This window comes from Cuculus canorus, chromosome 6 (assembly GCF_017976375.1).
Source record: "Cuculus canorus isolate bCucCan1 chromosome 6, bCucCan1.pri, whole genome shotgun sequence".
NCBI classification, from domain to species: Eukaryota; Metazoa; Chordata; class Aves; order Cuculiformes; family Cuculidae; genus Cuculus; species Cuculus canorus.
Window position 1 is genome coordinate 35,915,645 of NC_071406.1, and position 25,341 is coordinate 35,940,985.

The window sequence follows — 25,341 nt, forward strand, 5'->3', positions numbered from 1 at the left end:
GTGAGCATCAGCTGTAACCATTACTTAACGTATTTCTAGCAAATTTCTAGCAAATCTATTAAATTTTCTTGATCTAGGGTAGGACAGTCCTATAGTGCTATGGATTTTCTACTTTATTTCCACGGGATGCCTAAATTTGATGAGTAATTAATATCCAACAGGGACAGATCCAATGTGGAGGATTAAACTGATTTTCTTCTTAAAATTACAAATACAATACACTATACTTAAGAAGCAGATAAATGAATTCATAAATATAAAGTGGAAAATAACTGTTGAATCACCTATTTAACATGGCTGTATTTGGTGGAAAGTGGAAGTTGCAGACCATTACAAAAATAATAGCATGTTGTTGTAAAAAAAGACAGGCAATTCTATGATGTATTAAGAAAAACTCAAAGGACATTTATTCCACTCTATTTGGCACCTGTAATGCTTCAGGTAGAGGGTTATGTTCAGTTCTGGGCAGCACGCTTCAATGGTGATTCAGACCAATAGGAAAAGATCCAAAGGAGAGTTGTATGTGGGTTAGAAAGCAAGACCAATAAAGAGACTGGAAAAAGGGAGTTTAGTATAGAGATAATTAAGAGGAGACAAAAGTCTTCAAAAAGAAAGAATGAATGGATGGTTTTAAACTCTTCTGTCTATGCACTCAAGGAAGTACAAAATTATTTACTATGCAGTAAAGAATATATAAGCTGTATATTACAAAAAAGGCCTATCTTGCAAGAAGAGTAGGAAATCCTGGAACTGACTGCTTCAGGTTGCTGGGAATGTTACTTCACTGGAATATTTTGCAAATAGTTTGGACATTTGCCAAAAAAAGGTCTCAAGGTATTTGTCTCATAGAAGTATGGCAAAACTTGAACAAGAAATTCCATTGAAATTCCTTCCACTCTTACCTTCCTATGTTTCTATTGAAGAATATTCACTGACCTTTCCAATGGGCATCTTCCCTAAATGCCATATACTGCGCTTTTAATACAAGACCTAAAATGAGGTAGGAACAATTTGTTCCAGTGTTTAAAAGCAGAGGAAGAGGCCTTATACTAAGAATTAATTTTCTCAAGGTATATTCCACATGTGAAATAAGTCCAGGCAGATTTGTATCTATGCATATCTAGCCAAACACTCACACTTGCCTTCTCATCTGCTGATCTGATCTGAGAAGGAAAGCTAATTTTCTACCATCTGTGTGAGCTAAGTGTTCCTAGGTGGAAAATAATGAGGAAGGATTCTGTCACGGTTCCCAAACACAAGAATGATTTCAGTTCCTTTGAATCCCTTTGAGACGTCCTTCTACAATCACTTGGTTGCTGTTCGAAGTTGGAGGGTTTGGCCCCTGGGTGTTTCACAGGGTTCAGATTTTAGTCAAAGCACGGTAACTTGCTAGCACTCCAAAGAAAATGAATGCCTGATTGCCAAGAAATGTGACACTGATAGTCATGTTTGCAGCAGATGTTCGTGCATCTGACAGTGGTAACAAGGTCACAGAGAAAGCATAGGAAAGGCCTTAGAAATTAAGCCAAACAATGATTTAGTTCTGTGGGTTTGATGGGAAAAAGGCTAGGAGCTGAGATGAGAAATGTCCTAAGATAAACTCTACTAAGCCATTTGTTCATCACTTTTGTGTAGTTTTGCAACTATGCCTGCACGCTGCTTCTGTTTTGATGGCCCGTGACACTGGTGTGGCATAGTCTAGCAAGCCAAAAGAGCAGACATAACCAACCCCACGTCGGAAATTCCAGTAGTTAGGAGACCTAGTAAGTTTTCACAACCTCTTCTAGATTGAGATGGGTCACTGACACAGGTCATGTAGGAGATCTCATTTATTGTGTGCCAAGAAAATCACATGTTTATAAACCAGCTGCCAGCCCTCCTCCCAACTGCATTGAGTCGAATCAGTTTCTATAGAGTTCTGAATGTTTGATTTTACTATTTCAGGAGTTATTCCAAAAGTTACTGAGAACTTTGATGTTTTGAAGGCATTTTTTCCCTATTACAGAGTTTCATTTCGCAATGCAATATCCTCTCTGCTTTTGAAGTTGTGCCTTTTTAAGTCACTTCCAAAGGATTCCTGAACCTGTTGGAGAACTTCAGACATTTGAGTTCCAACTTGGAATCTCTTTTGACTGCTAAATACTAATTGTTCATGTATTCAGGAAGACCCAGATCAGGAAACTGGCAAGAAACAAAATAGAAATCCTTTTGTCAAGCTGAGCTCCACAGGGAGTTACTGAATCTAACCTCTCTTCAAAATGTCTCTTTTAATTCATCTGCATTTCCTATTAGACAGTTTTTAAATAGTATTTTCACATCTCTTTTCCCAACTTCAGAATCTGCAAATCTAAATTCCTAATGAGGAAACAGTCACAAGCTGTTTTAGGGACTGAATATTTAATGATAATTTTGAATTTAGCTGTCTTAATCTGTATTTTAAAACCAAATTGACGGTTTTTGGAAGATCTAGTTGTGTGCTACAATTTTTGTGTTGGTGGTAACTGTGTAATAAAGGTTCTTAATTTTTCAAGGATTTAAATGCTGAGTTAAAAGATTTTAGTGCTGAAAATTGTTTCTTTCCTGTATATTTAATAGTTACAAATGGCTCAAATGGAATAAAATTACTAAAATTCCCCTGATCTCAGTATTTATGAGGATTTATCTCAGGTGTGCATTTCCCATCAAGATTATGTAATAAAGCTAGTTGTATATGTTAAAATGAGATATCCACAGAGCAGGTAGGTAGTAGTTATACAAATTTCCTTCTTACAATGTCATAAAGCCTGATTTTTGTCACTTCTTTTAATTAAAACTGGAAGCTTCATCTAGCTAGTAGTACGAAGCTGCAATGATCATGTAAACTCTTGTCCTCATCCTTTTCTTCTCCTGTTTCCAGGCCCACTGCAAAGAGCACTGATAGATGCTTTAGCATATAAGTGTTAGGAGACAACAGTGTTCTGATTAGCTGTGGGATAGCGAATGAAAAATTCAGGTCTTTTCTTCTGGCTGCTATTGCAAGCACCTAAACTCTGTAAAGCTTTCAAAATCCCCTAAGGCAAAATAGCTTCTTGGAAGAGCAGAACAGGAAAAAAATATTAAACAGTACATTATTGGCAGAACAGTATCACAAACTGGATCATCAGTCAGAATTTCCTTATGGACACTGACAGTGTAAAACTGGTAGTATTCTTCTTCATAATATGCATAAGAATTTTTACAAAACATTCCCTGATCTAACAGCCTGTGTGGAAAGGCATAGAAATGATACAGTTTCTTTTCACCCTAACTTTCTAGTTGTGTACTTCTTAGCTGTTGAAGGCTGTAGTGCAAGGACAATGAGATCAAAGAAAATAAGAGATCCTGATGGCTTTTCAGTCCTACGGGCTGGGTTGATGTGCCAGTGCAGCATGCTCTGGCATGGGACTGGTGCCCTCTGCAGGGCTCTCTTGCCTGGTTCATCCCACGGTGTTAGCTGCACGTCTGTAGGAGCTGTTCACTAGTAGAAGTCCATGGAAGAGAACACAAAGAAACCCCTTTCTGTGTTTATTTTTTTTGTTTTATTTCTTTTCTTTTCTTTTTTTTTGGAGCTGCTAGGATTTCTCAGTGTATTTTTGTTCAGAATTATTCACTAGCTTCTGTGTCTAAGCCACTTAGAGATTGATGATGAGTTAAAGGTTATTATATGAGTTGTTTTGTTTGAAAATTGAAATTACAAGTTTGGTTTAACTGAATGGAATTTGTTCCAATGCAGATGATTTTCTTTTTACATCTATGTTTAGAGTGTCCATAGTTTTACAGCCAGATGTTATGCAGTGCCTCTCTAGCAAAAGATGCAAGCCATCACATTTTGAAGCTATGCTGTGCAGTGAAGCATACTAACTTAATAACAGTTATTCTATATTCTACTTCTCTTTATTACTGGTGTTGCCTTGCCACCACTGAAACTATGACATTCAGTCTGTGCCATGAAAGCAGATGAAGGTCTGTGCAAAGCAATCCATATCTGCTATTACTTCAATATTCAAAGCTGCAAATGTGAAATATTTGAATATGGTGGATGCCATGGCAATGAAAACAACTTCCCAACACTGGAAGAATGTCAGAAGAAGTGTGTGATAACAGGCCACTACCCATTCTTTTATTCTTCTGTCAGTTCTTCATTAGTATCTGTATCATCCACAAACCATATGAATTTTGGAAGCAGAAACCCTCTTCAGTTCCTGTCAATACAGTAGTGTGATGGCCCTAATTATTTTCCCAAGTATTAGACTATGCTGTAGATATCTGAATTATTTTCTGTTGTGTAAGAAAACATTCAGGATTTTGAAAGATATGTGTGATTTTTATTTTTAATTTTTTTTTAGTGGACCTCTGGAATAGCAACGCCAATGCAAGAAAGCTTATTTTCTAGCTAGAGCCCTGCTTTGAATGAGTCCTTAAAGAGAAACTGAGTTTGAGGCTGGGCTAAGCCGGTGGGCAGCACAGCTTTTCTTCATTGCTTTTGGAGTTTCTAACCCAATTTTTGATCCCAGGTTTCTCCTTCACTTGAGAAACTGATCCAGGCTGCCCAAAATCTTGGACATCTGCTGTGATTCCACATAATTAGAACTACAGTAGTAAATAATTCTCATTTAAAAATGTCAGTTAGAGCTGTTTATCCTAAAACATCTGTTCCATTGAAAACAGAGGAAAAAAAAGAGGAAAATGCGATTCAAAATATGATACACATCAGAATACACAGAAAGTGCCTTGGAAATGCTGGGTTTGCTATTAAAAATGATCCTTATAATTAATTAAGGCTTTCAGCTTCGTGAAAGTAATCCACTCCTGATCCTCCCAGGAGTGTATGAAAGTTAGAAGAGTCTTGAATTTGGAAAGTAATGCCAGTGGAGCTAGAAATTTGATGTGTTCAAATTTTTAGAGACTGAAGGAATTCAAGCCTTATTAACAGTTTCCTCTACACCTAATATGGATCTTGCTGTCTTGGGAATTTATATGGAATGTGTCTGGTTATGTAAACATGAGGTAATAATGAGGGCGGTACCATGTGGGGGGGAAGGCAATAGGAATAGAGAAGAAAATATGAGAACGAAGAGTTCCTCAAAGGTGTGTGATAACCCTCAAGTAGTATACCAGCTGTGTGGGTTTTTTCCCAGGTGATTTCATATATTGGATGTTCATGTATTTATACTTTGAGGTAAGACAGAATAATTAATTTTCAATAGAACTTTTTCAGCTGCATCTGCCTTGCCCAGCAACAAAGGATGCCGTTAAGTTACTGGTTATTCTGAGGATGAGCAACACAATCAGATGAAAACTGTTAATCTTTCCTGCCTATTAGAGATGTGCCCTAGTAGCTATCTAGATCTTGATAGCTGTCACTTTGTTTACCATATTTTCATAATTTATTCCAGACCTAAACTTTCCATGGAACTGGAAATCTGCAGATCTGCTATAGGCCCTGAGTCAGTTAACAGGATTTACATTATTACCTTCTAGGATTAGGATAGGTCACTTCCAAGCACAGCAGTTTTTTCGTGTTACCTAGTACACTTACAGAAATTTCAGATGATAAAATTGATTTCAGAAACTACTTTTTGGGTTTTCTGACCCAAACAGACTAGGTGTGTAAGATAAGATCACTGACACTATCATGCTTTATCTATAATAAATTATAATGCCTTGGTTACCCATCTCCCATCCCTTCCAGAATCCACATCTACATAGTACTTAGATCAGGCCTTAACTCTGTTACACGGTCTGTTTCACAGCACATCTGTATTCCCTGATAAGAATTACTCTGAACTGTGTCGCTGTCGCTTACTTTATTCTAGACACCAAAGCAAGGATCTGCCTCACCTCCTGGTGTCATCCCAAGTAATATTTTAATAATGACTGTCAGTTATAACGCTTCTAATCCTTAGAATCTGCAAACATGAACTGATCTTACCAATAAGTCCAGTACTATAAATGAGCAATTCATTACCTTCCCTTTTACTCACAAGTAAAGAAGGATGGTAAGGTAACAGAAAATTAAATGAAGTCCATGGACTCTGTTACAATCAGAGCGGGGAGTACAGCTCAGGGTGTATGGCATTTACTTCACTAGTAGGTATAAACTCTTCTCTTCTGTTTATATGAACTAGGTAGTCTTAATGCTATATTATATAGCCTCAGTACCTATTTACGCTTACACAAGGCTGGTCAAGTTTTTCCAGTAGTTACAGGTGTTTAAAATGAAAGGAAAATTTGCCAAGAAGATCTTGCAGATTCTGTGTTTCCTTATGCTACTTTTCAGCTACTCATACTGGTACCTGATGTTTCCTCCCAGCTGTTTATGTAATAAAGCAATTAATTTGAAAACAAACCAATGCAACACCACCACACATTGTTGTCCGGCATAGGCTTTGTGAATTTCTCAAATCTATAATTCAGTTATTTGACTCAGACTTTTCTCCCTTTGTATCCAGTCCAGCCACAGCAAGAGAGAGTATATACGTTTATTATACATTTATTGTATGACAATTTCCAATAATGTCTATTGTTTACAGAGTAAAGTAGGGTGATTTTCTTAGGTACACAAAGAAATGTGGCAGAATAGTGTGGGTGAGGAAACAAGGCCTCAGTGGGACTGTGTGTATAAATAATAGCAAAGTTTAAATTGATGTGTTGCACATAAGCACAAAGTTTCCCTTCCTTTGTCATATGGCTTTCAAGAGTTATAAGTGAGTGTCATGGATTTAACCAACTTTTTTTCTCTATGGACAACCAGCTTAAAAGTTGCTTTCTATATTTATTAACTTTTCAGCACAGAAATTAATGAAACATGCAGAGGAACTCAATATTTAATACATGCATACAAGTTTACAAAATTAATGTTGGCAATGTCATTCTAAGAGAATAACCTTCCTGAAGAGGCATTTTCTTTAGTTGTGTAGTGTTTTGTTTAGAAAACTGTGATTAATCTGTTTCCAGTTATGTTTCCACAAAGTTTAATTAATACAATCTTTCAAGATAAAAAATGGAAAGTTATTTTTCGTGATTAGCATTTGGTGTCAGAAAGACCTGGGATCTAGGACATGAAGACAGCTTTTCTTTTCTTTGTCACCAGACTGGCTTTTGCTACTTTACATCTGGTATCTGGTTTTGGGTTTCAGCAGGGCTCCCAGCATTTTAGCGATTATTGGAGCAGGGCTGTTTGGAGGACGGCAGCTGCCAGTATCTCATCCAAAACATGCGACTTCTGGTAATTTGGTGTGTTTGTCCTAAATTCCAGTTTAAAGGCTAAGACAGAGGGATAAACTGAAAAAGGCAGGGTTGAGAGATGCAGAATTTGGAATTAAAAATGTCCAGAAGTCATGATCAGGTGCCATGCTTGAAGTTCTGTAAAGTTGTTCTTCAATCTAATGTTGTTAATTTCACTGATACTTTTTTTTTGATTCTCATATATATGTTGGATCAATATCTGAACAGATCTTCTGGACCAAATCCTGTATTGGCATATAATTGGCATAATTCCATAGAACAAATCTGAAAGCTCTCTAAAATGAAAACTGGCTTAGTGTTCACATCATGGTACTTAGCCCAAGTACAGTATTTGGTGTGCATAAGAGTGATCCAGGAATCTGCTGGTGTTTAATTTGCTGTGGGGAACTGGAGCAATAAAGGCTCATTATTTCTGTAATCTCTGGATGAATAACAGCAGATGAAATGGTTTGGTGGCACACAATGTGCTGTCAACTGTCAGCCATAAACCAAAGTAAACCGATAAGTTAACCCCCTTTTGCCAATATAATTCAGTAAGAAAAATATAATTCAGGTAGGGTCTATTTGTTAAATCTATGTCTGTCTGTGCGGTCTTTCTGTATATGGTTATAATCATCTTACTTAATGCTCCCAGTCTTTATTACTGCAGGAAGACCACTATTTAATAACTGTACAAATCAGACCGAAAAGACAGTATGAGTGACAGGATAATGCTTAAAATAAAGAAAAAATGAAGAGATATTCAGACAGTTATTACTGTGAAAAATGTAAAGGTCAAGTTGGCTAAAAATAAACTAAAGGGAAGTTTGTGATATATATCCAAATTCCAAAGAAATAATGTGAATAGGCAAAGTGTCTGATTTTCCAATATTAAGCACAAATGCAATAACAAATGAGCCATCATGGGTGAATTGCAGGCTCCTTAGATCAGAACAGCTTTTTACAAAACAGCACGTTTTTACAGTATTTGAATGAATAAGCCATCAAAGAAAGAAATTGGTAGCTCCCAGAAGTGAGTAAAGTCAGTACAAGAGGGTACAGAGAGGCCAGCTACAGGCTGGCCACTCTAAGACTCTCCAAGACAGGGTTCAGATTTGAGGTGGCTAGTTCTAGAGTCACATCTTCTAGAAATAAGCTGCATTTGTTGTTTCTTGTGCCCAATACTCACCACTTCAGGGAAGAGAAAATTACTTTTGAAATGAATTTACCCATGTTCTCCATTGTGTACTGGATATGAGTGGAATCACAAATGTCATCCTAATTTTTGAGGCAGTGAATATATAACTTGGGCTGCTTAAGCTTCTAACATGGGAAAATACCTACTGATGAAAAGATCTGGACATGACAGCGGTTCTAATGTCTATTGTTTACACAGCAGATCTACTCAGAAATACAGTTTGTTTACAAAGAAGAAATTAATTCTGCTGTGGATTTGGCTTTTTAACTGAAACCAGAAGCAAAAAGGCACTGTTGACGTGGTAGTAAAATTAAAATATTCTGGGCCTGTACAAACACACAATAAATTCTTCCTGTTCTGTGCTAGAAGAGTAGAGATCATATGCCAAAATATGAGTGCTGATTTTGGCCTGACGGGGATGACTGAATGAAATTAGTGAAATGGCCTGGTGTGCATGTCCGTGGTTTCGGTCATGGGTTTAAATGCTGAAGGCACAGCCTCCTGCTAATAGGAAGATGTTCACATAAATAATATGTCACTCTGAAGTGCATGTCATGTCTTTAAATAATGTTTTTCTAAGGATGCCAGTTGCATTGTTCCAGAGGTGGAAGGACAATGTATTGTGAACAGAATTTCTACCCAACAGATTAGCTTTGACAATGTAACACAGGCCATATTTCTGGAAGAGAAAGAAGAAAACTCTGGTAGGATTATGGCGCACAGGGGCAGTAAAGGTAATGCTGAAAGCCTATCGGTCATCAAGCAGCACCTCTTAAAATAGGACCCAGGGAAGGTATAGCACCAGATAGAGGATGGCCAGAAACACTTGCTATGGAACATAGGCAGAGAATAAACTGCTAATGTTCCTTTCAATTTTGGACTCTGAAGAGATTGTTATAAATGCTGGGGGAGGAGCGGGCAGGCCTTATTAAAATTACAAATTACAGAAAAGGTGAGGATACAGATGGCTTAAGTGTCTTCTGTTGCTGCTTCCACAACAAGGAAGGGCATAGCAGCATCTCTGCTTTCTAGCAGGAGTTGTTTTCAGTCTGACATCTTGCTAATAGGTATCTCCAAGTTGAGATAAGGCACAGCACTCCTGTATTCCTGCCCTCGACAGCTGGGCAGAGCAGCTGTCTCCCTCTTGCACAAAGTCCCGTAGAGGCTGTAGTGATGTCCTTTAGGTGTATGAGTAGGAAACTAATGCATCTGCTTTAAATTCAGATTAAAATCTATATTTCAATTTGAATTCTCATTTATTTAATGTTCCAAAGAAGCCTAGACCGTGAGTTACACTGAGGCTTTATGAGCAGATCTCTGTAAGCCACTGAAGCAGGAAGAGCCATCAGCAGTAGAAAGCAGTTTTAATTCACGTCTGCTACTAAACTACTGCTTTTGGCATGTACTATAGTGAATTGGTATCTTAAGGGGACCTGTGGTAGTAAGGTGGCCAGGGTCAGGTAAATGTATTGCCTCATTGCAGTATATTTGATTGCCTGAAAAAGCAAAATGCAAAATAAAAAGGCATTTGCTTTCCAGCAGAGAACTTAAAGCAGAGCATTAGCTGTACCACTCAGTGCCTTCTCTCAGATGCAAGAGGTCAGTGGGCAAAGGAGAGCTTTAGGGAAACTAGCATTTTATAATGCCAGTAAGAGAAGCACAAATGTAAAACATGAATTGTTATGCAATGCAATTAAGATGACTTAGGTGTAAGTCCAGAAGCTACTACTCGTGTGTCTTGCAAAATATCTCTGTAATAGAAAATGTAGATGCCATTCTTGGACACATTTCTCCTTCTCAGCTGCTGAAAAAAAATCAGCTTTTATTACTCATTGGCTAAGCCAGTCTGCCCTTGAACACCTTTGTAGTTTTATGATTAGTCAGTCTCGTAAAAAGGGGAGAAGATTTGTTTTCAATCACTGAAAAGGAATGTGAGGTTGAATTCAGATATCCAGCTTCATGAGCAAGTACAGTAAAACCTGGTCTCCTCCATTAAAAATGACAAGAGCAACTTCATCACTGCTGAGCAGGCACTAAAAGAACAGTGCAAACAAGCGTGTCCTCTACACTACCCTAAAGATAGTTGGAAATACTTGGCTGAATTGGCTTTAGTATCACAAACAGCATAATGAACACTTTACTCAGACACTACATGGAATAGCAAAGGGAATTAGATAGTACGAGAGAAATCTTTATTGTGAACTACATCAGCTCTGAAGCTATTAGCAGTATCAGTAGCTACAGCAGTTGGGTTAAGTCAGTCTCCTAATTACTCCTCTTTTGAGGAATAGGATTATATAATACAGGATTCTGGGTCCAGTAACACAAAGGTGAATTTCTGTGTTCAATATTCGCATAATTTGATTCCAGTATTTTCCATATCCTCAAATTTCCAATATGGCAGATTATCTTATACAAATGAAACGATACTTCAGTCCTCCTGAACAAGCCTTTGTGCTACTTCTTTATTAAAAAGAAGAAAGAAGGGGGAGAGATGCTGTTTCCTCCTTAGTGCTTATAGTCACTGCTAAGCCCCCTGGTGTCACAGGTAAGACTAAACACGTCTGCTTTTGCTAAATGCTTTTCTTTTTATTTATTTTTCAGAATTGCCTCCAAAGATGATGATAGCAAAAATTATGAAAGGTAATTATGTTTACATAGTAATCTAAGACTTTTATACAACAACTAGGGATTTAGCTTCTTTTGATGACTTCTCTACGCATTGTTCCAAGCTTACCTCCTAATAAAAACAAGGATGTCAGACTAGAGTGAGTTCTTAGTTCCAGTCTTCTTCTGTAGTCATGAAAGACTTTGATGACAGCTGTGGTCACTGAAGGCAGCAGCTGCAATCTCTTCTCCCTAGAATAGACACATCATGACATTTTTTTCTCTTAAATAAGGAGAAAAGAAGGATTCTGCAGATATTCAAACATTATATATAACTAGTCGTGATTATTATGTGTTTTGAGAATAATCTAAATGCTTCCTCCACTGTTAGCAAAGCAGGAAAAAGTCACTCTGAAGCAGATCTTCCAAGCACTGCCTGTGTAGGAGCTAACAGAGTTTAGGGCAGGTCCCCATATTACTCATTAAGTATCGGGGCAAGTCTGCCTGAAGAGGCAGACCGTTTAGAGAAATTTAAATACCTGATACTCAGGCCTCCTAAATAGTTAGTGCTAAAGCACCGAAAATCACTGTTGGTCCGTTGAGATAACCTGTATTCCTAACAAGGATACTTAAGTCTGACACAATATAGCTTGTGAAGACTTACTCCACCCTGCTTTCTCTTTCCACACTAGAGACTTGGGCTGGGTCCAATGCTGGTACCCAAAGTTACCCCAATACAGACTTGAGTAAATTTCTTTGCAACTCAGCTCCTCTTTCTCTGTTTACCCTCTTTCCCTTACCTCTCCTTACACTTGCTTCTTCTTGAATTGGTGTGCATTTAACTCCTCAGAGGAATACCAGTATTTGAACATACATTTTGAAATAGAATAATTAAATAATTTGTCTTTACAGAATGGTAGTGTACTTAGATTCAAATGATCCAGCTGTGATTCAGGTCTTGTTTTAATTCAGAGTAAAAACTAATTTTCTTCCAAGAGCCTCAATGACACTTAAAGGAATCATTAGTCCTTATTTTCCAAGATATAATTTACTGGCTACTTGAAAAGAGGAAAAATAAAAAGCAATAAAAATGTACCTATAACACTCCAGCATAACATCACAGTGTTATATATAGAACAAAAGCAACAGTTATTTCACAGCTGATCTTTAGTCCAAAGTTACAGGTTTATTTTATAAACTTCCTCCAGTTGTATTGTTGTCTTGGAATGTAGTTGAGTTTGTTTCTTCCCCTACCCTGTTCATCATTTACCATTGTTTGTAGAAAAGCCCAGCTTCTGCTTTCATGAGAAAGACCCTGGAATCTGCCAAGGCTATTTTTCCAGGTATTTCTACAACAAAGAGACAAAGATATGTGAAGTATTTAAATATGGTGGGTGCCTAGGAAACCAGAACAGCTTCAAGAATTTGGAAGATTGCCAGACTACCTGCTAAGGCAACTGTAAGTTGTTGTCCTCATTATTCTTAGTTTTATTCTTGTATAAACAGTGTAGTGTTTTGAAGGTATCTTGTGAGGGAAAAAAAGGTAACTTAGGGTACCCCAAGGTGGCAATAATTTATATCTGAAATTAAAATTAATTACATATATTTAAATAAAAATACAGAAATTAAAAATATAAACTAAAAAACCTATTAATTTTAATGAGTATTTCAGGACTCCTACTTTTTTACTTCTCTCGTTACAGTTGCCTGTATAGATGTTGATTCTGCAGCCCCTTGCAAAATAGAAATTAAACCTGTCTGTGCAAGAATGAGCACTATAATTATTTTCAGAAATCTGCATGCTATTTAATATATCTAAATCAAACAAATACAGCGTGATCTATAATTTGAAACAGAATCTTAGAAGCAATACAATCAGATGAAGTAATTAAAGTAACGTGAATTTCAACTGCAGATTGTGGTCCACAATGAGTACTGTTTCCTGGCCCTACCTTGACACTAGAGCATCACATTTCTCCATTAAACTTGCTATTAGGGGAAAAACTTTACAATCTCACATTCTAGAACAGAAATATGGGGAAATTTGATTTGACATACATACACCGTAAACATATTGGTACCTGCATTGAAGAAGGCAGAGCTTACAGAAGCAGAGATTATAATGACAGGGAATGAAAATATGGGCCCATTTTGCTCATGACCACATGAGTCTAAAATCTGCCACCTGCCTCTCTTTTATAATATGATAACATTTGGATATGTATTTTTCACCAGTACTTCTGAGTATACTCTTTTCAAACCAAGACTTGTAATGAAAAGAGGTGCCAATACAGGAATTTGTGGTTTACTGTTTCCTCATTGTGCGTCGCTAGCTTCCTGCCAAAGAATCATGAGGAACCCTCGCTTCTGAACGACTTGGCTGTGCCACGTGGGCTGCAAAACTGCCGTTCAGATTGACCATAAATCGTTCATCCTACTAGTTCCTATGGACCGTTCTGTACCAGAATGCACTAACCCTCATAACTCCTCTCCTCTTCATGAGGTACTTCATTTTATTCATAGGATGAGTACAGTTTCCCACATGGGGCCTCTGGACCCTTTTGTATTGCTTGTCTCTTGTGGGCCTTTTTCCAGGACTGTTTCATAATCTGTCATTTTGGCAAGGGGAGCCTGAACTTAATCACATTTAGAAAAGGAAGGACCCACGGTGCTGCTTTTCAAATACTTTTTGAAAGATGCATACAGAGTCACGTGCATCTGCCCCGCCTCTGCTGAAGCATTTCTTCCTGGGTTCCAAGGCCACTTTCACCTCCTGGACTATAAGTTGCAGAATGCTTTTTTGCCCTGACTTTAACCTGAAATAACGCCTCTGTGTAAATTTGTACGAATACCCAAGAAGAGAAGATTAGGGGTCATTGCCATGGTTTAAAGAGATCAAAGTTTTTACTTTAGTGATATTGAATAACTGGTAGCAATTGTTGTTTGTGGTTTTTTCCTCATTGTTTTTCTTTTGCTTTTCTTCCAGTAAATTTATTGCCAATTGTTCCAGCTGAAGAGCATCGTAACACAAGGAACAGTAGTTCCCCAGAGGAAGAACCCAAGCAGTTGCCTGGGATTTTTGGTAAGAATTTGCTTTTGCTGTTCGTAATGGATTTTTTTAATGCAGATACTCCTTAGCTTGTCCACTCACTTTCCTGTTTACTTGAAGGTATACATGCTGGATGAAATACACAAGCACAGTGAATTCATTACAACTGTCCTCACAGCCACTTTGTTCTCAGTCAGTAATAAATATTTTGAAAAAGGCATACAATTGCAAAAGTTAATGTCTGCTAGTAATGTAGAAATAACCGTACCAAACCAAATCTTACATCAGTAAAAATGAAGAAGAGGAAGGAATCCATCCCAAAGTTGCCTCAGCACATCAGTTTCTGTGCCTTTTAGTGGTATTAATACCCGCATGGAGCAAGGCAAACAGGTACCAATCATAGCTTATTTTCAGAATTTTCATTTCACCTTTTCTTTCCTTTTAGTCAATTTGATGCCGACTGCTCCAAATGAGAACTTCCACACTGTGAACAGTAGTTCCCCAAAGGACGAGTGCAACCAGTTTTCCATCTTTTTTGGTAAGAATTCACTTCTGCAGTTCTTAGCTCTCTGTCTTCTATATGGATTGCTTTTCCATTTCCACCCATTTTCCAACACGTCTGAGACTGAAGAATGAGCTTCTATCTACATCTGATGTTCTGATAAGCAGAGAAAGTCAAGGCAAAGAAATATATTGCTACTCAAAGATCTTGCATAAATATCAGAAAGCGAAAGGCTGACCACATCTTGTACTCTTCTGAAGCTGTGCCCTTCCTTAAGGTCTAATAAATACAAATGTTTAAAGACTAAAAGCAAAAGCAGTGATGCAGCGTTCTTTTAGTAAAAATTAATATTTTTGTGGGAATCTAATTGCCAGCTGATTTAAAGCTCCTTTTATCTGTTAAAAAATCCCTCATATTTGGATTTTGGAATATGGCACAATATACATATGATGATAATTTTTTATTCTCACTAAGGTCATATTAAACTCAGTTCTTGGATTGATTATAACCAAAGTGAGTATGCATTAATTTTGTGTCTGCTTTAAGGTATTTTTGCACTGTGTAGTATGATGTAGGTGAGAACTTGGACCTTTACTGTAAAGGGCTAAGTTTTAAATTTCTACAGCTGGAGGCTGTCCACTATATATTGCTGGTACTTGCTCACACTGTAAAAGGCGACCGAATTTGAGGCATTTCATTTTTTATGATCCACAGTTATGCAAGAGGAAACAAGAAACAGCTGGGAAAAGGCTGAGCATTCTCACCAAGTATTTCTGTTGGGTTTTTTTGCATTTACAGTTACTTGTACTTTTGGGAATTGGTGATGGCTTACAAATTCATTAAGGTTTTTGTGTTTAATATGATCTGTAAGATAATGGGCATATAGGTTAACATTCCTGTGCTCTTTGCTTAGAATGAGATGTCTAATAAAGCTTAACTATGTGTTGTATTCTATTTTTTTTTTTGCCTGCACTCTGATCCATATGCACTGTTGGGTTGAGGTAAGTTTCTGTGATAGCTGGATTGTTTGTTTACCACGCACAAAGGCATCAATTCACTATGTTATTAAAACAGCTGAATATAAAACTGTAAAGCTTATGGCAGCTTACCTATTTCACTTAAAAATAATTGTATGATTTAAGGCCTGATAATAATTTTAGGGGCATAAGAGCTTACACATTCCCTGAAAGTTTTTACTCATAAGGATCCCCAAATCCACCAAACAACTAATCTATTCAAGCAAAGGGACACAATTCACTAAGTTTTCTCAGAGGAAATTAAAGGGCTCTCAGTTGTATCAGCAATAGTGAATTTTCTGATAGAGCAGATTTTGGGAGGGAGAAGTGAAGATAAGAGAAAGAAAAGACTGGAAAGTTGGTGGAAGAAAGGGTTGAGGAACAAGGTTGGGTGGAGTCAGTGTAGGTGGATGGGTTGGGTAAGAAATACAACCTTGGAAGGACCACTGTGTTTCCGTGGAAAGTCTGAAGACCCCACAGGTTCTTTTCTACTATGTAGCCTTTCTCTGTCTTACACCACCTGCCGCATGCAGCCGCTTGCTGCTGTTCTGTTTATCATCCTGTACCTTTCAGATTGCTGGAATGGATTAAGATCTTGAGCCTTGTGAAATCTTGTTACGAGGGGAGAAAAGGGTAGGGCCAAAACTGACAGCTGGTATCTCCACAGAGATGTGGAGACTACAGCTTCCATTCCTGCTATTACTAGAGGCAGAGGTGTAAACTGAAGTTGCACAGTAGAGCCATCTCACACAGAGATGCACTGTGACTCCCCTTGGACCTCAGGGAGGGACGGGAATCTGTCTGAGCATGTGGGGTCAGGATAGGCTGTTTGAGGTGGAGTGGCCAATGCCCATTTTCTCTACCACAGGCAAAGTAGCTGGTCTGCCTCTGTAACATCTATTTTGTGTGTATATTGGCGTTGCTATTTAACTGCTTTAAAATTACATGACCATCATTTGAAAAAAACCCAAATGTTGCAAGGAGTTGTCTCTTATAGAACACCTTACCCCTCACAATTGAAATGCTGTTTCATCTCAATTTCAATAAAAAAATCGCAAATTATTGATGATATGTATAACTATGTAATGGCATCAGATTAATAGATTTTCAATGAGGTTCTTGATCTTCAGAAAATTAAACTCCTGGCCAATCAAAACAAAGTTTTTTTCTTTGCATAAAAATGAGAGATACGTCTAATGGTATCTCTCAGCAATGAACTTTCTGCTGAGCGTGAAGATTGTTCTCATCTTACTCTGCTGCAATAACTTAGAAAACTTTTATTCTGGGGAAGTTAAGAGAAAGTGAAGCCAGGAATCAGACATTTCATTTTCAGGTTATACGAAGTGATCTATGCTAGGAAATGATGAGTGCTGTACTATACATTTGATGTGTGAGATCTGAGTGGGATGCAGGATCAAAAGTCAGTTTCCAACTTGGCTAATGTGGAATGGCACACAGAGGCAGTTCCCGTTATTACCTCTCAAAGTCAGGGCCATGTCTTTTGCTGATATAAATGGACACTGTTCTATTCGCTAGAATGGATCTCCACCAGTTTACACCTATAGGGTAGTGTCAAGTGCAGACGACTCATTATTTTTTGTAATAGCTTATCTACTTGAAGACTTACTTTCTCTTTGCTGCAACCAGAAATGAAATACTGAAGTCTGCATACATAAAAAATCTGGCAATAATTCTGAAGCTTTGTGAATGTCACACACCTGTATCTAGCGAAAGAGATTGCAGTAGTGTTGTTCCTCATCCAGCTCGCCAAGATGGCTTCAGACTTCTTTTGTACTGTGACCAGTTCATTGTCACACAACCCCAGCTAAGCTGAAGGGATAATGACTATTGCTGCAATGCAGGGTTGGAGTTATTTTTTATAAAAATTAGTCTGTATCTGAATATGTGTATTTAAGAGATTCTGAAGTGTGATCACGTCATCTGTTCACACCAGAAGAGGCTGTCTGAGATTGAAGAAAAAAACTGTACTATGAGAATTAAAACTTAAACCATACACATTTCATGATTGTTTAGGTAGCATTGAAGTGTAAGATATGATAGACTTCTCATGTGTAGGGCCGCTAGCCTTCTTTAATCTACTGCTTATTTCATATAATTAGTTTACCTATTGTTTTTTCAGAAACAACTATAAATTATTACAGTTTTGGGCAATTCTCTCACCAACACAAAATCAGTCCAAACATCTCCATCATCAAGAAAAAGGAATAACAGAAAAATAAGATAACAAAGATCTAAATTGTATTACTGTTCTTACAATAATGTCACAGTTATAAAAACTAATTAGGTAATGGTCATTTTATAACCTGGAAATAACTTCACCTATCCTGAAAAATGAACTCATGACTCATTTTTTGCATTTCAGGATCCTTTTTGAGTAGTATGATGTTGCTAACACAGCTTCCAATACGTTACTAATTTCATTTTCCTGTCTTAGCTTTCCATAAATTGCCACAATTTTCTTTCCCAGCAATGCCAGTTCAGCTCTTATCCTTGGCAGAATGAACTTTTCCCAGCAGGTGTAATATCTGTAAGTCAAGTAAGATATAAGATGTTCTTGGATATTTTCTTGTCAGCCTCTTGAATTGTCCAAGTTAATCCATAACTTCTTGCCTTCAGCAACTCACGTGCTTCCCACTTTTGTGACAACAGGATGTCTTCAGCTCTGTTGTAACCCACATTATTCCCTGAAGTTTTTCCTTGTTTTTTCCTCTGAACCACTTCTACCTGGCTGGTCGAGAAGGCCATCTAATGAGCTTTACATTTCCATCTATACCTTCAGATCTCAGCTATCTCAAGTCTGCTGCTTCTGGAAGGAAGGAATTGCTCTTTTAGGTCCCTCACAACTGATGATATAATAGCTCCCATTCAGTTTTATGCATTCTCTGCAGCAATTTTGTCAGTTCTAATTTTGTATGTGAGTCACTCCAGGGTGATAGATGACAGTTTCTCCAAGTTTGGGAATCTTGGTACGCATTTGCTTCTTGAACTTGTTCCAGTGCCCAGGTACTTTGGATACCCTGGGTTCATCTCCCAGTGTTTCAGTTCTCATACTCTCACTTGCATCGACACTGAAGGAAAAAACCATCAGCCTGCTCCTTGGAATGGTAAAAATCTAACAGGAGCACTAATGCACCAGCATCTCAGAACACTTTGTGTTCTTCACATTCAGTCCTTTGTTATTCTGCGAGTAACCTCCTATTTGGTTTCAGAATGTCTAGTACTAATTAGGACAATTCACCTCATTAATTATCAAAAATATTTACCATATTTTTTAAGCTGTCCAAGCTTAATTTAATTCAGTTCACTTTCCACAAATACTTCACTTGAAACTTCTCTAATTGAATTTGATACTGCCTCCCATCACAGAAATCGCAAGTTTAACACTAAATATACAGGAAACAAACCTTGCTTTTCATTTGCTGTGATATCTCTTGTAATCATAAAAAGACAAATGCTTACGTAAAGCATCCTGGATTTTCAGGAGAGTAGAATTAAATTTGCCAGTAAATTTCAAGGTTTTCTGTGCTTCAAATCTCATATATAATATCAACATAATAGAAGGCTGGTAAACTGCAGTGTTGTCTCTAACCTTGTTTTTCTTGGGTTTTTTTTTCTAGAACCACCTCTTATCCCTTCACTGTGCATGACCCCCATGGACAGAGGACTTTGTAAAGCCAAGGAGTTATGCTTTTCTACAACTTCTCAACTGGAAGATGTCACCCATTTAGCTACATTCGTTGTGATGGGAATGAGAATAATTTCACCTCCAGAAAGTCATGTTTGAGGCTCTGCAAGAAAGGTATGGGAAGTGATACTGCCACAGACCCTGGTAAGAGGTGAATATGGAGGCTGAAACATTATTGCAACTTTCGGTATTAAGAATTGGCCTGATAAAATATCAATAGTTGGAAGTCTTAGAAAAGTGAAAATGGAAATCAGAAAAAAGACAGAGCTAGCGAGAGAAAGATGGACGGTGAAACGCAGTGCACGAGAACACAAACAAGACAACCTGTCACATGTAAGGCATATGAAAGCTTTGGGTAAATGTTTTTGATATGTTCTTTTTCTTGTTTTAAGAGTATTTCTTAAAAACAGAACTTGAGTTTTATTTCTGATGACCTTAGATGTGTTAGACCTACAGCATCTAATCTTACTCTATTCAATTTAACTTTAAGATTTAATAAAACAAAAGGCAAAAGAAGATTAATAAAAATCAAGAAGAAAAGAAACAGTCAGTAAAGTCTCTGGGCGAGGAAATCGTCCCTGAAAGAATACAACATTGATTTTTATGGAAATATGAAGTAAACTACTATTCACCCATGAATGAAAGCCTTTAATGTACACCATATAAACATATCCACTGTACTGACTGTTTTTGTTTTGATTAGATATAATTATGCTGTTTATATTTTTATTATGTATGTTTATTCATGTTAATAAACATTACCTTTTACTCTCATAAAGGCTCTTAAAATTTGATTTTATGTAATTGTCAGAGTTGAAACAGGACAGAGCAGATTGTGTGGGCATAGAACTCGTAATGATTAAAAAGTACACGAGATTCAAATTTACTTTATTACCCTATTATTTTCTGAAACCTGTTTTTGTGCTAAAGAAAGCATAGTGCTTGTCAAACAGCAGCCACTTGTCAAGCATGATTGTTTCAAGCATACATTAAAAGATAGGTCTGTTGCTAGAAACAGGAAATTGACACTGAATTTGTTTTAATCAGATTTATTTTAGGCTACGCAAGCTACATTTAACTCCATTGAAGTGCATATAATTACAGTATTTTAAAGTGAATATGTGATCAGAATTAACCCAACAAAAAACATAGAGTGAGTGTTAAAGATGTGTGAAGCAGGGTGACAGATACTGGCTAAGATTTAATAATATATATGCTGGGATCACTGATTTTTATCCTTGTTACTGAACCAGAGTTCTGGCTAGCAAGGTCATAATTTCCAGAAATATATACTGAATTTTTACAAAGAGTTGGACCGTTGTGTTGGAGATAAAACTATGCTTACGCTCCCATTGACTTTGAGGGTTTTTTTGGTTGTGTTTTTGTGGGGTTTGTTAAGACTGACATGAACTTTCAGGCAGTGGAACAGGCTGCCCAGGGAGGTGGTCGAGTCGCCTTCCCTGGAGGTGTTTAAGGAACGGGTGGATGAAGTGCTTAGGGACATGGTTTAAGGGAGTGTTAGGAATGGTTGGACTCGATGATCCAGTGGGTCCTTTCCAACCTGGTGGTTCTATGATTCTATGAAACAGTGGTAACAGTTCCTTCGCCTCCTCCAAAGCACTTCTCCGATCTTGGGTAAATCTTTTATAATGAGATTTGGGGCAGGGGGAAAGAGTTGAGACACCACCTGGAGCCTTGTGTCCAGTTCTGGAATCCTCAACATAAGAAGGATGTAAAGCTTTTGGAATGGATCCAGAGGAGGCTAAGAAGGTGATCCGAGGGCTGGAGCACCTCCCATATGAAGACAAGCTGAGAGAGTTGGGGTTGTTCAGCCTGGAGAAGAGAAGGCTGCGAGAAGACCTCAGAGCAGCTTCCAGTGCTGAAAGGGGCTCCAGGAAAGCTGGGGAGGGGCTGTTTACAAAGGAACGGAGTGATAGGACAAGGGGCAATGGCTATAAGCTGGAGAGGGGAAGACTTAGACATTATGAGGAAATTCTTCACGATGAGGGTGGAGAGGCCCTGGCACGGGTTGCCCAGAGCAGTGGTGGCTGCCCCATCCCTGGAGGGGTTCAAGGCCAGGTTGGATGCGGCTTGGAGCCCCAGATCCAGTGGGAGGCGTCTCTGGAACCGGATGGGGGTTGAGGTCCCTTCCGACCCAAACCACTCTATGATTCTATTAAGTTGTTTAGAAGCACCTTGCTGCTTATCAAACGAAGGACAGCAGGGTAGTTTTGGAAAGCTTTCCCAACTTCTTTGATGTTGTAAATCTTGATGCATTGCGTTTTCTCTTAAGCTTAGAATCACCAGGTTGGAAAAGATCCACTGGATCATCGAGTCCAAGTTAAAAGGATGAAGATCCTTTTAAGGATCCTTAAAAGGTATGAAGATCGTTACGCTGCTGTCGGAGAGGTGGCGTGGAAGCAGATGGGGCGGATTGGAGGAGCTCGGGCGCTGCAGCACACGAGCAAATGGTTTTCCCACGCGGCCCCGGTGGCGGTTCCCCGCGGCAGTGGCAGCGCGCTCTCGGCTCGGCAGGGGGCAGCACGGAGCCGCCGCCGCGGGGCTCGGGGGTCGCGGTGCCCGTGCCGCAGGCGCCCCGCAGCTCCCGGCGTCGCTCGTCGCATGGATTGCGAGCCCTGAACTTTGCAGACCGGTTTCACCGTTTGTGATGAGAGGTGGAATTGATTTATTTTTGTCCCCTTGGCGTGGTTTTCAGCTCCCCTCGGTGGAAGCGCAGTCGTGGTGCTGTTGCAATCCCTTCGAGCCGCCGGTAACCGGGCGCCGGTGCCGGTGCTTTTCGGTGCCCTCGGGGGGCAGAGGAAGGGGCGGCTGGAGGAGCGCGGGGGCCTCCTGTGTCCTTGGAGTGCAAATCACACCGGGGAGAGGTCTCACACACCTGGAGGAGTGAGAAAGTTCCAGTGACGGCTAAATATGTGGGATGTAAGGCTTTTGAACCATCAAACCCCCAACCCCACTGGATTTAACGCGCCAAGTCAAACGCGGGCTGTGTCACAAACCTTTCCGGCTAATTCAGGGGCCTCTCTCGAATGTGTGTTATTATATGGGTTATTCTCTAGGCCACAGCGTGTAATGCACCGCACTGCAGTCGATAGCCTGGGCCTAACTGGCCTAAAATAATGCGGCCATGCTGACTTCTGATGGAATCCCAGTACCTGAGGTGACTGTTTATTTCAGAGAAGTTGGTTTCCATCACTGTTCTGAACCGGAGCTAATCCCCGGCTTGCATCTGTTTACATTGCTAGGAGTTCAGAGTGCCAGCTCGTAGTTCTTCACTGAACTCAGACGTTCTTCTGTTGCTGTAAGATCCTAGGAGCATCAACACTCACGTGTCAAATGGGTATCGAAGTCCTACACCTGCTCTTTTAGTGACCTCGGAGCTTGATTTCACAATTCATATTACCAGTGACTATAGGGATTTAGAGTATTCCTGCCTCTCTTTTGCCTCTTATGATTTTTCCTGACCCGATTTTGAAGGTAGGGTTTTGGTTTTTTTTTTTGCTTAGTTTTGGGTTTCTTGTCGTTGTCATTTTTGATGAAGAGACTTTTAATGGTCAGCTGAATTCCCTCACCCAGTTCACAGCACATCCTACAGATGTTGGAAGAGCAATGAAGTTGGTGAGGGGGCTGGAGAACAAGCCTTACGAGGAGCGGCTGAGAGAGCTGGGGGTGTTTGGCCTTGAGGAGGCTGAAGGGAGACCTTATTGCTTCTCTACAACTACCTGAAAGGAGGTTGCAGAAAGGAGGGAGCTGGGCTCTTCTCCCAAGTGACAGGGGACAGGACAAGAGGGAATGGCCTCAAGCTGTGCCCGGGGAGGTTCAGGCTGGATATCAGAAAAAATAATTTCATGGAAAGAGTCAATGGGCACTGGTAGAGGCTGCCCAGGGAAGGGAGGTCGTGGAGTCACCTTTCCTGGAGGTGTTTAAGGACCGGGTTGATGAAGTGCTTAGGGACATGGATTAAGGAAGTGTTAGGAATAGTTGGACTCAATGATCCACTGGGTCCTTTCCAACCTGGTGATTCTACGATTCTGTGTTTCTGCTGGTGAAAGGACCGCATGAGGGACAGGTGGTGAGGAGCAAGCAGAATATCTTGTTTCATGAGCAAATTAAATGGGTGTGATTTTGATGGGCACTTACAAAACCACGACCTCAGGGAGGTCCGTGGGGCCTCTCACGAGTCCCGGTGTTACAGGTGTTAATGTTTGAGCTCAATTGCTGTGCCAACTCCCAGCGTGTCCAGGAGCGTTCAGCTGTGCGAAGAGCAAGCGATAAATGCCCTCAGGGAAACAGTTTTGGGTCCTGACACGAGGTTCTTTGAAGTCGGTAGAAGGACTGCCCTTAATTTTGCACGGCGCTCAGTTTCGGCCGTTTAAACGCCGGGGATCGCGCACGGCGGTACCAAACCGCTGCCGCTTCAGAGGGCGCAGCGGCGGCGCCATCCCCGCTTTGTTCCGCCCTGCGAATTGCAAACCTGTTCACTTCATGCAGTTTTTCTCTCGGGTTTGAAGCAAAGCGGCAGTTTAAATCGCGCCCTCGCTCGAACTCGGTTCTGCCCTCGGTTTTACACCAGGAAGCGTCTTCCAGCGGAGCTTTTCAGCTCCGTTTTTCCGTGGATCGCGTCCCGCACCGGTTCGTGTCTCCGCAGGTGAGAGCGCGCGGGTCCCCCCTCCCGGCTCGTGGAACTGCGGCGGGAGCGGAGCCGCCGGGCAAAGCTCGACGCCAACCGGAGCTCACGGGGCTCCCGGCGGTGCCGCCGGGGAGCGCTCGGCGCCGCCGGTGCCCCCGTCTCCTGGGTCGGGCGCCCCCCGCGCGGTGCCGGCAGCCCCCCCCGAGCCCCCCGCGCGGTGCCGGTGCGGCGGGCGGGGCGCTGATGTCACAGGAAGCCGCGAGGCTCCGCCGCCCGCGCTGACACCCGGCGCCCCCCGCGCTCCCGCAGCTCCTCGGGGCGGACACGGGCAGCGCGCCCCGCCGGGCGATCGCCACGGGGAGCGCCGCGCCGCTCCACAGCCCCTGCGGACACGGGAGATCCCGGGGAAGCGATCGGCCGCCGGTACGTACAAACGGAGATAAAGCCCCTCCGGCGCTAAGGGAGTCTGTCTGAAGCCTCTAGAGTCAGTTCAACTTTCCGCCTTCGCATCTGGAGAGAATTAGGGGCTTGTCGGTTGGAAAAGGGTCGTTAGGAGTCATTGGATGCACCTGGAGCTCTGGCGAAGGGCCGGATCGGGTGATGAAGCGGGCGGGTTTTCTTACTGAACACCCTTCGCTCTCGCTGGAGTTACTGTGCCGAAAGAGGTCACGCTCGGCTCATTTCATAATGAGGTTTGTGCTGTACTCGCACAGCTGAAAGAGATGCGGCTTCTGATTCCCCTTTGCTGGAGGAGAAGTTAGGTCCCGTCTGGAGCTCGTGCCCGCCTCGCTGCTTGAGCTGTTCCCCGCGCGGGTTTATCGGAAGGTAACTGTCCGCGGTTTTTGTCTCCCTCGAGGAGCTGTGACCGCGGGAGGTGTGCGATCCCCGCCGCCCGGTGTCGGCCGGAGCCGTCTGGGAGCGCTGTGGCTCCTCCGGTTCCCCCGAGCAGGAGTGACACCCTCTGCCTTTACCAGGACGGGTTCGTTACTGAGGTCGCTGCGTGCAGTCGTTTGCTTTTGTGGCTTAGCGATGGATCTGTAGAACCAGAAAAAGATATGTTGTGTCTGGAGGATGGTTAAAGAGTGTAGGCTATAAATCACGCCTGGGTTTGATCTACGGTGATTCGTTTCTCTTTCTGCCTCTTCTTCTGTGTAATTCGGGCACTCACAGGTTTTATAGGGCTGAGATTGAGAAAACAATAAAAATAGCTGAGTTTTTTTTTTTTTTTTTTTTGCTCTGTACCTTAATAAATCTATGCCAGATTCCTCGGGGCGAGATTTTGCTGCTTGTTAACAGTTGTGCCAGTGCAGTCTTTCCAGTCACATTGTGCATCCTGGGGATCTTGCCATTCATTTGCAATGACAGCTGTG

The 25,341-nt window shown here is 40.6% G+C and overlaps 2 protein-coding genes across 3 annotated transcripts in view; both read left to right on the top strand.

Annotated features, from left to right (window-relative positions):
• The first annotated feature begins 432 nt into the window (after positions 1 to 432).
• Positions 433 to 22,216, top strand: TFPI (tissue factor pathway inhibitor). The gene is given in 7 exon segments (XM_054070561.1): positions 433 to 441; positions 3,891 to 4,122; positions 11,048 to 11,086; positions 12,333 to 12,509; positions 14,037 to 14,132; positions 19,256 to 19,318; positions 19,321 to 22,216. Coding segments are annotated over 7 exon segments (774 nt in total). The 3' UTR covers positions 19,479 to 22,216.
• Positions 22,217 to 23,800: 1,584 nt separating this feature from the next.
• The window catches only part of CALCRL (calcitonin receptor like receptor), a 61,324-nt gene continuing 59,783 nt past the window's right edge, over positions 23,801 to 25,341 (top strand). The window contains exon 1 of one of the 2 annotated variants that reach the window (XM_054069638.1): positions 23,801 to 23,989. The gene's annotated coding sequence lies outside the window, so the exon portion shown is untranslated. Of the gene's footprint in view, positions 23,990 to 24,237; positions 24,395 to 25,341 lie in introns of those variants that run through there. The other variant, XM_054069637.1, reaches the window with a different exon arrangement.